Source organism: Pediculus humanus, genomic scaffold (assembly GCF_000006295.1).
Source record: "Pediculus humanus corporis 1103172107373 genomic scaffold, whole genome shotgun sequence".
In the NCBI taxonomy this organism is placed as follows: Eukaryota; Metazoa; Arthropoda; class Insecta; order Psocodea; family Pediculidae; genus Pediculus; species Pediculus humanus.
The window spans coordinates 370,468-381,766 of NW_002987001.1; the positions used below are offsets into that span (position 1 = coordinate 370,468).

Here is an 11,299-nt window from a genome sequence, read left to right on the forward strand (position 1 = left end):
AATTAAAATAAATAAATTTTTTAAAAAAATTATTATTAACTCGTTTTCCATATATAAAAAAATTTTGTATTTCCTAACGAAAAAAAATTAAAATTATTATTATCATCATCATTATTCTTATTATTAATAAAAAAATAAGTTTATAAATAAATTTTTATTAATAAAGGGGAAAGGGAATTAAGAATAAAAAAATCCTTAGCAGGAGATTTAGTTAAAAAGTATCTTCGTGTGTTTCGTTCCTAAAAAATAAATAAATAAATAAAAAAGCAGAAGAAAAAATATTATCGGTTAAATCGGTTTAAAAAAAAAAAAAAATTTAGACGTGGCACGAGAACAAACATAAATTTTATTTAACGTAAAAATAATTCTTAACTCCCGGCAATGAAAAATGAAAAAAAAAAAAATAAGATGAATGAACTCTCGATAAATTTATTGAATTTTTTTTTTTAAATTTATTATTACCATTATTATTATTATTATCATCATTATTATTTTTCGGTAATAAATATATTTACCGAATTTTACCGGTAATAAATTTTTTTCGATGCGAAAATCAAATAAATAAATAAGAAAAAAAGTAAACAAACTTACAAACGTACTGAAAAAATTCTTTAAATTTAAAATAATAATAATAATAATAATAATAATAATAATAATAATAATAATAATAATAATAATAATAATAATAATAATAATAATAATAATAATAATAATAATATTTTACCACGGGTTATTAAATTTAAAAACAAACAAACAAACAAACGAACGAACGAACAAACAAACACTTTCTCTTAATTTATTTAAATTGACATAATAATATTCAAATGAATAAAAATGATTATTTTATTATGATAAAATAATTTATTATTATTATTATTGCTAAAAAAAATTTATTAATATGACGACATCATCATCAATTATCAAGTTATTAATCTGACGTCATCATTTGAAAAACAAACGGAAAAAAATAATTTTTTAAAATTAATCTTAATTTATTAGGATAAGAAATTATTAATAACGATCAATAAATTTGTCAATGGGCTGATAAAAAATGGGGGGAGGAGGGGTGAGTGAGATGGGTGTGAGGGGAGGGAGGGAAGGGAGAGGGGCCGAACGGTTTACGAACGTGTTTAAACAATAAAAATATTATTTAAGGTAATTATTTATTTCGTTGGAAACGTTTTATTTAAAAAAAAAAAAAACATATTGAATCAATTATAAAAACGAGTGAGATCAACTTTTAATAAAAAAAAAACACGCGTGCGTAACGTAAGGCTCCCCCCCCCCAATAAAAACGCGAGCGTAATATGCGCGTTCACACATTTATATTTTAATATTTTTTTTTTTTTAAACGAGGCTTAAAAATAATATTTTTATATAATTGATTCCACGAGATTCGACTCAGTTTAAAACTGACTTTGCAAGTGAGAATTTGTTTGTTTTCTTCTTCCTATTATTTTTAAATTATTATTATTATTTTTTGTTTGTTTGTTTGTTGTGATTTGAGTGCGAATTTAAATTGAAAATTTTTTATTTTTTTCGTTCGTTTGTTTGTTTTATTTTTTAAATTAATTGTTACCATCGTTGATAAATTAATTTTAATAAGTATTTTTATAATTTTTTTTAAAAACTTATAATTATTATTATTATTACTATTATTATTATTATTTTTTTTAAATTAATTCCTAATGAAAGCTTCAATTTAGAAGTAAATTATTTATAATAAAATTATTTAATAATAATAATAATAATAATAATAATAATTTATCACGTCAATTGTTGTTATTATTATTATAATTAATTTTTTCTTTTTCATTGCCAATTAATAAAACAATAATAATAATTATTATTATTTATTTATTTATTTAATGATCGAATTAATAATAATTATTAAATTTAACGAGTTTTAATTAGTTTTATTAATTTCAAATTATTTCTCTCTCTCTCACCTAAGTATTAAAATCAAAATTCAATAAAAAAATTTGAGCAAAATAAAATTTAATTTAATGTTTATTAACAATAATAATAATTATTATTATTTCTACTTAATAACAATAAATAAAAATTCGAATATATAAACAATTTGGTAACTATAAACATTTCGTTTCTTTTTTTTTCTTTTAATTGTTTAAACAAATTAATTTTAATAAATTTTAATGAAAAAAAAAAAAAAAAAACGACTCGAATAATTTTTTTTTTCAAGCTACTTGTTTAAATGAGCTACCAAAATCGATCAATCGATTAATCGATCAATCAATACTAAACGAAAATTTCCTTGTTTAGAAAAAAAAAACTTAATAATAATTAAATATAATAATAATAATAATAATAATAATAATAAAACCGCGGTTTTCTGTTGTTGTTGTTGTTGTCGTTATTATTAGGGGGATAAAGTTTTTTAAAATTTCTGTCGGAATCGGTTCGAAATTCTATCCAAATTTAATTTCCCCCCAAATTTTTTTTTTTCTCTTTTTTGTTCATGATCTCCCCCCCCCTCTCTCTCTCTCTCTTAATTAAAAAAGGAGGAAAACTTTGAAAGAATCGATCGACATTAAACGCGAATTCGCAAAATGAAATTTTATTTCTATTTTAAAAATTTTTTATGGATGATCGCGTTATTAAAACCACGGCCCCCCGGCGGGGGAAGGGACACGGGGGGGGAAGAGGGAGGAGTGTTCGAACGACTCGAAAAAAATTTATTCGAAATATCGTCTTAAAAAATTCAAATCAATCAAATTATATTTTTAATACACCATCGACCCCGTTGGAATGAAACTAAAAAAACTAAATTAAACCCTAAAATTACACTCGCATACCCGTATTTTTATCATCATCATCATCACCATTACTTTAAATCTAATAATAATAATAATAATAATAATAATAATCGGTTATGGTAAATGAGATTTTTTTATTTCGAATCGAACCAAACCTTCCAGTTTTTATACGGTCTATCACCGTAATTAAATTATTACCACCGTTGAAAAAAAAAAATAATTTTAACAAAATTATTATTTACTAGTATAGTAAACTATTTATTATTATTATTATTTTTTCTCCCTAAAAACTAGTTTAAATAATTTTTTTTTTCGGGGGGAGGGGGAGAGAGAGGGGGCGAAAGAAACGAATGGATAAATCAAAAAAAAAAAAAGGAAGAAAGAACAAGAAGAAGAGGAGAGGGAGAAAAAAAGACAAATCGGCCAAAAAAAAAGTAGAAAAAGTTCCAAGAGAAACGGGGAAGGGAGGAAAAAAGGGAGGGAGGGGAGGGGAGGGGAAAAGGACATAAAAATAGTAAATAAATAAGATTCCTTATCAATGATGATGATAATAATATAACCGATTTTATAAACCGTAAGGTAATAATAACAAGTCTTAGACACGGGTAATGGTAATGGCAGCCGTTAAAATTTTTTTTTTTTTTTTTTTTTTTTACCGTTTTTACCGTCTCACGACGACGAACCTACTTTATATAACATTGACCTTATAAGGAAATTTTTATAAACTAGTCATTACACGCACACACTCACACGCACACGCACGCTGCGACATTTTTTCTTACATATTCGCGACGTTTTCTCGTAGTAAAAAAAAAAAAATAATAATAATAATAAACTTGAACGTTTTATTATTTTGCGGATTTCCCGATTTCTTATCAATACAAAAAAAAATACTAAATTGATAACTAATGACACTGACCCGATTAATAACTTATTTAACAAATAATAATAATAATAATTATCTCGACGACTTTATCAATCATACAAGGATTTTAATGATAATAAATAATTAGAGTCAAAAAAATAATAATAATAAACGAAACATTACTTGGGGATGATTAATGATGATGATAAAAGGTATTAACAGGGGAAAAACGAAAACAACGACAACCAAAACAACAACAACAACAACAACGACAACCACGGGGCAAATTATATAACCAATTAAAATACTTCTGAAAATAAAATTTAAAAAAAAAAAAAAAAAATGAAAACAAAAAAAAAATTAATTAAACTTAAATAAATAAATAATATACAAATAAATAAACAGAATGCAAATGCCACCTTATTATTAATATTATTATTATTATATTTATAATATAATGTGTTAAAATGTATATATATTTATACGTATGATGCATTTTTTCGAGAAAAAAAAAAAAAAAAACCGTCATTTTTAATTTTGGTTAATACGTATGACAAAAAAATATATAAATGACGTCAGAAATTTTAATAATAATAATAATAATAATAATAATAATAAATGGTAAACGTGAAGAAATTACCTAAAAATAAACTATGAAATTTTTATTAATTAATGAATGATATTTAAAAGTTGCGTCCTTTCCCCTCCCCTCCCCTTCCTTCTTCCCTCTCCTCCTCCCTTCTTCCTCCTCCCACACACCCACCCACCCACACACGAACACACACTTGCATTTTCCTTTTTTTTTTTTTTTTTTTTTTTTTTTTCGTTTAAATCGTTCGACCTCCAACAGCGAAATAATTATAAATAAATAATTGAAAAAAAAACAAAAACAAAAAACTTCACCGGAAACGATAAAAAAAAAACTCAAAAATAAAAAAGAAAATTAAAAAAAATTTTTTTGTAAAAATGCCAGCGAATTTTCCCGCCCTTTTTTTTACCACAGCAAAAAAAAAAATATAAACATTTTCGGCCCACTTTTAATAACGTCATAGCTCATCATTTATCACTGTTGAAAAAATAATAATAATAATAATAATTTTCTTTCATCCCACGTGACTTTTTTTACAGTAAAAAAAAAAAAAAAAACAACAAAAACAAAAAAAATAAAATAAAATTATTATTAAAAAAAAAAAAAAAAAATTGAGAAAAAGATGATTTGTTCACTTTTTGATTTATCATCATCATCATCATCATCATCATCATTTTTTTTTTTTTTTAGGTTTTTAATTATACCTGAAAATCACGGCGTCGGCGATTCGAACCGTAAAATAATTCTTGTGCGCGTTTTCGTCTATGAGTAAAAAAAAAAAAAAAAAAAAATAATTAAAAGAAAAAGAAAAAAAAATTCAATTTTCAAACCGGTCATTGATTATTATTATTATTATTATTATTACACCTCAAAATTTCAATTAATTTTATCATTATTATCATTGTTTTATCACACGCTTAAATAACAATTCCAAAATTCGCACCGCTATTTTTTTTTATTAATATTTTCCCGATCATTGTTTTCGATCGTTTTCATCTTTCAAATTATTATTATTATCATTCATCGTTCGTGAAATTATCACCTTTTTACCCCCCCCCTTCTCCCCTCCTAATCAATTTTCAACCCTGTTTTTCTTTTTGTTTTCCTTATTACATTCCGAAAAAAAAATCATTCGATTCATTCGTCGCACATATACCGTTTTTCCTTTTTGCTACAGTATCATTCAATCAATCATTCATTCAATCAATCATTCAATCAATCAATTCATTATTTTATTTATTTATTCAACAGATTGTTTGTAATAAGAATCCTTACCGTCGGCCGAATTTTTCCAAGACTAAATGGAAATTGTGAGTATAATTTTTCATCATTTAAATTTCCCGGGAGGGAAAAGGGGGAAAGGGAGAAGGGGAAAGGGGGGAATGCGTCACGTGTTGAAAATGTCTTTCACCGTAATTTCTCATGCCTTTTCACTACAGACAGAACCTCATTTTCCCGTCCGAAAAAAAAATTACCTGACATTGACATTCGATTAAAAAAAAAAAAAAAGAGTAATAGTATAATTGTTCATAAGGAAAAAGTGAAAGTTAAACATGTGAAAGTTTTTTTTTTTTTTTTTTAAATTGATAATAATGATGATAAACGATGAATGTGAATAATGAATTGAAGAGGAGGAGGGGGGAGGGGGAGATGATGTTTACCACCAACTGATAATTGATAACCTCATCAAACAATCAAAATTAACATTTTGAAAAATTAATTATTATTATTATTCGATGCGAAATTAGTATTAAACGTGACTAACGACCGAGATATGGGATGACGACAAAATTACTTATAATATCATTTTCATTATTTCCCCCCTTCCCCCCCCCCATTCCCTTCGGGATGAATTAATTCGTTTAAATTTTTTTCTTTCTTTCATGTTTTTCCTTTCAGTTTAGAAAAAATGGTTATTTGGTACTCGAAGACTTTTTCACAGAAGAAGAAGTCAGAGAAATGAAAGATGCTGGAACGAAATTAACCGATGACATTCCAGACGAATCAAACAGAATCGTTTTTACCGATACCGTTAAAGTAAGAAAAAAAAAAAAAAAGCATTTTTCCAAGTGAAAAACCAAAAGCAAAAAAAAAAAAAAAGCGAGGAAAGCGTGCCAAAACGTGCAAAGAAAAAAAAAAAAAAAAAACGTAAAGCGAGAGGGAGAAGGTGAATTAAAGGGATTTTTTTTTGTTTTTTTCGTAACGTTCCAGGTAAGAAACAAATACTTACTGGAAAGCGGTGATAAAATCAAATGTTTTTTCGAATCGGGCGCTCTGGATAAAAATGGTAAATTATTGGTCGATCCGAAACACTCTCTCAACAAAGTAGGTCACGCTCTTCACTGGCTTCACCCCGTTTTCAAAAAATACACTTTCTGCGACAAAATAAAAAATCTTTGTGACAAAGATTTGGATTTGGAAGATCCCAAAGTCGTTCAAAGCATGTACATATTTAAAAATCCAAAAATCGGTGACGAAGGTAAATAATATATATAAATCACGATTTCCTAATAAAATCTCTCTCTCTCTCTCTCTCTCTAACTCTCTCTAACTCTCTATCTCTCTATCTTTGTTTATACGTAGTTCCCTATCATCAAGATTCTTCTTATTTGCACACGAAACCGGAAAACAAATTAGTCGGTTTTTGGATAGCATTAGACGATGCCACCGTTGAAAATGGATGTTTATGGTTTGCTCCGGGGTCACATAAGAGTGGAGTACATAGAAGGTATATCAGGAATCCGGATCTGGCATCGGATGATCCTTTAATATATACCTCACCGCAACCGTTTTATCCATCATCAAATTTTATTCCGGTTCCCGTTAAAAAAGGTAAAATAAAATAAAATAAAATAAAAATTTTTTTTGGTTGTTTTTAAAGGGAAAGTTAAAACGTCAAATTTTTATTTTTTTTTTGGTGTACAGGTACTCTCGTACTCATTCACGGTTTGGTTGTTCATTTTAGCGAATCGAATAAAAGTAATTTATCTAGACACGTGTATACATTTCACGTGGTAGATTTCGACAAGACTGTGTATTCGAAAGAAAATTGGTTACAACCGACGGAAAATTTACCCTTTAAAAGTATTTACGAAAATTCGTGACGCGTCACATGACACATTTTCACGTGTCCTTATTGGTTTTTCGTTAAAAAACTTCCCCCCCACCCTCCCTCCCTCCCTCCCCTCTTCAATGACCGATTTCGTGTGATTCTTATTAAAAAAAAAAAAAAAAAAAAAAAGAGTCAATCAACTTACCAAATTTTTTTTTCCAAATTTTTTTTTCTGTTTTTTTTTTTTTTTTTTTTTTTTTTTCCCCCCGTTTCTAAACCAAAAATTTTTTTCTTTTTAACTTCCGCAATAACCTCTTTCGAAAAATTCAACTGCTTTGACTAAATTCTGACAAAAACTTTTGAATTCATCTAATGAACGCATTATTAAAACTCTGTAAAGAAAAATAAATAAATAAATAATTAAATTAATTTTTTTTTTTTTTTACTCGTACGAAAACGAAAACAAAAAGAACATTTATTTACCTTCCTTCGCCATTTTTAAAAAAAATAACCAAACACCCGGGCAATCTCATTTTCATATCGTTTTCCATAAAAGGCATGGATTGTATGAAAAAATTACTCAAATTAACAATTTCCGCATTTGATTCGTTCAAATTTTGTAAATTGAGTTCGAAAACTCTTTCGATCATAACAATTAATTTGACTATTTCGTCGTGTCTTTGCATTAGTTCAAATTTCACGTCGTGATTATTTAAATTATAATTAGATCCCGCGGTAGAATTCATCAACATTTTCGAAATATTTTCGCTAAAAATCAAAAACAAAAAAAAAAAAATTAAATAAATCTTATTATACAAAATTCCGTAAATAAAAATTTAATCATCATGATGATGATAATAATAATAACCCAAAATTTTGAAGAGATTCCCAAACGTGTCTAAATAAATCTTTGGCATAATTAAAATATTCTAATTGTGAAATTTGATCGGTTGACGATGTTTCAATGGAATTTTGTCCGACATTACAATTATTATTATTATTAGAATATAAATTTGTATGTTGAAAATTGGGTTCTGAAGATTGCGAAACGAAATTTTCATCAGGTATGTCAGGTGGTTTAGGTGGTAACTCGAATTTATCATCCTGAAACAAACACAAATAATAAATTCAATTTAAAATGAGACAACATTTATATAATGATTTATATTAAAAAATAAAATCACTTTTGATGAAAGCAAATCTTTGGAAAAATTTGAAAAATTTTTCAATATGGAATCGATGGATGTCAAATAAGGACGTTTTTTAGCTTGTGAATATTTTATTTCTTCTATTAAAGATTGAGCAATTGTAATAACACCAACAGCCGTTGAATTATTGACTAAAAACAAAAATTAAAATTATCAATTGAATGTATTTGGTTGAATAATAATAATAATTTGATAAAAAAATAAATATTACCATATTTTGTTTGAAATATTTTCGAACGTAAATCTTCGAAAAGATTTAAAATTTTTTTATTAAAAATAACAAAAAAAACCGATCTCCAATGTTTTATTATACAATCTAAAACATTTCTTAATGTCCAGGGTGGCTTCTTAAAACAAACCAATAACCATTGATTGTCAAAAGCTAATTTCATTTCCGTTTCTAAAACCTAATTGATGAAAAAAAAAGGGTTATTTATTTTTATTTTAAAATAAAATAAATTATTAAGATAATACTAACTTCTGAGAAAAAACTTTTCAATATGCAATTAAATTCATTCATAACATTATCGATTTTTTTATCGTTTTCCTCATCTTTGCAATCGTTTACGATTTCATTGTTTATTATTTTATCACCCTTTAGAACATCTTTGAAAAATTTATTTTCGAAATTTTCTTTCGAATAAACTTCAACGTTGCTCACCAAAGCTTTCGATTCTAAATTTTTATCATTCGTTATGAATATCTAAAATAAAAAAAATTTTTATCACCCTTTTACGATTCGAACAGACATTTTTTTTTGTAAGGAATTTATAAATCTCACCACTCTTTGTTCTTGGTACGTGTTTTTTAATTTAATGCAAGTTTCGAGTATTTTATCGTCTGCTGATGATTTTTTATCAATGTTTTCCAAATAATCTGTGTATGATTGACCACACAATCTGGGATGTTTAGCTTTGAAAAAATTATTTAAAAACGAAATTGCTTTTCTTGCGTTCATTATAAGATTTTGTTTTGTAAAATCATTTTTTATACTTTTAAGATGATCTAATTCTTGAAGAACACACCATGGAATATATAAAATTGGATGGATCAATGCTAAAAAAAAAAAAATTTCCATTTGAATTATCCAGATATTAATAATCATTTGAAGTATTTTAGATCATGGACATACTCATGACATTTATTTCTATCAATTCTGCGATGAAATCTAATGATGATATGAGAACATTCGTGTCAACTACTATCAACTCGAAAATACTTTCAGATAATTCCATTGTTGTTATATTCGATTTCAAAATGGAAAACTCATTCAAATACTCTTGACTAGAATTCATTTTAATAGAACTGTTTTTATTCTGCAAAAGAAAAAAGAGAAAAATTTAAACCGAGAAAAAAAAAATATGTAAAGATTACCAAAAGAATTATTCTCACATTTTTGGTATCGAATTGCACATCCATTGAAGGTTCCCAATCCATTTCTTCATTAAAATTATTTACTAATTCTATTTCAACCTTGTTTATTTCTTGAACTTTAGATGTTTCACAATTTTGAATATCATTTTTGCAAACAAGTTGTGAAGGACATTCAGAAGATTCAGGTACATTTATTGATTTAACAATTTTAATGTAGTCGCTTATGGATGGTGTCGATTTAACAGAGTCGACGGGTAGTTCACTCGATAAAATATGATTAATTTCATTTTTAATTTTTTCACTGACATCATTTAAATTTTTTTTTTTGCTTTTTTTTTTCTTTTTTTTCATCGTCGCTTTCGTTAACAAACTTTTATCATTTAATATTTCATTTTTACTATTTTTTTTAATGCTCGTATTTAAGTTACGACTTTCTAAATTGTCACAAATTTGACTTAATTTACTATTATTTCCAATGCTTTTAATTTTCTTATTTTGAACATAATCTGAATTATTACTTGCATTTAAAATCTCCTTGTTTGAAACACTCGCCTTACTTGATTTGCTACCGACTTCTTCTGAATTTTTCTTTTCCTTTTTCCTTAATTTTAAAAGGTTATTTAATATTAAATTCTGTTTTTGAGTATCGATTTTTTTCTTTGATAAATTTTTCAATTCTGAAGGTTTATCTTTTAGTTTTAAATTTTGTTTGTCAGCAGTTTTCATAATATCAGGACCAATATCTTTATCCATGTTTAATTCGCATGTCGAATCTTTATTGCTTCTGTAATTTCTTTTGAAATTTGTTATTTTTTTTATTTTAATAGGAGGTTCTTTTGGCATTTTAACTGTTTCTTCTGTGAATGAAGGCAATTTTATTTTTTTTGTTATTTTATTTGCTTTTGATACCTGGGACAAAAAAAAAATTAATATATCAATTAAAAAATTGATTGATAATTGTAAAATTGAGTTAACGAGAATAAATCTGCACATCACTAATGTAAGAATCACACGCCATTACTATAGCACTGTTAATTATTTCTTAATTTATTAAATTTATATTTTAAATGAATTACCTCGTTTGGAACTTCCCATGATGAACGTTTCGTTATCGTATTATAATAATATGTTCTATTCGGATATTTTTTAGATTGCAAAGCAATCCATTCAGGTGGTAAATTCAATCTTTTTTTCTTAACAACCTCTTTACTGTCAGCCATTATAATTAATTGTATTTACGAAAAGGCAACTTTGTGATAAATATATATACGTGATAAATTTAACAAAAAAAAAAAAAAACATGCACTAAAAATTCTTGAAGATGTAAGATGTAGTTCAAATTCATTAGAACTATTATATTGAAGATAAACAAAAAAAAATTAGGCTAAAAAAAAAAAAAACGTTACTTGATGTCTAATAAAAATGATCGGCACT

General features: G+C 25.8%; 2 protein-coding genes across 2 annotated transcripts; one reads left to right on the forward strand and one right to left on the reverse strand.

The window, feature by feature from the left end:
• Positions 1 to 5,613: 5,613 nt before the first annotated feature.
• Positions 5,614 to 7,335, forward strand: Phum_PHUM022090 (phytanoyl-CoA dioxygenase domain containing protein, putative; the record flags this gene model as incomplete). Its single annotated transcript, XM_002422845.1, has 5 exons — positions 5,614 to 5,688; positions 6,131 to 6,262; positions 6,443 to 6,710; positions 6,815 to 7,063; positions 7,157 to 7,335. The coding sequence occupies 5 exons, from the start codon at positions 5,614 to 5,616 to the stop codon at positions 7,333 to 7,335; spliced, it is 903 nt and encodes a 300-aa protein (XP_002422890.1).
• A 243-nt stretch (positions 7,336 to 7,578) lies between these two features.
• On the reverse strand, positions 7,579 to 11,085 carry Phum_PHUM022100 (ubiquitin-protein ligase BRE1, putative; the record flags this gene model as incomplete). Its single annotated transcript, XM_002422846.1, has 10 exons — positions 7,579 to 7,675; positions 7,767 to 8,051; positions 8,152 to 8,387; positions 8,432 to 8,622; positions 8,703 to 8,898; positions 8,970 to 9,194; positions 9,273 to 9,547; positions 9,624 to 9,807; positions 9,884 to 10,774; positions 10,942 to 11,085. 10 exons carry the CDS (start codon positions 11,083 to 11,085, stop codon positions 7,579 to 7,581), a joined length of 2,724 nt encoding a protein of 907 aa, XP_002422891.1.
• Between the last annotated feature and the right edge of the window lie 214 nt (positions 11,086 to 11,299).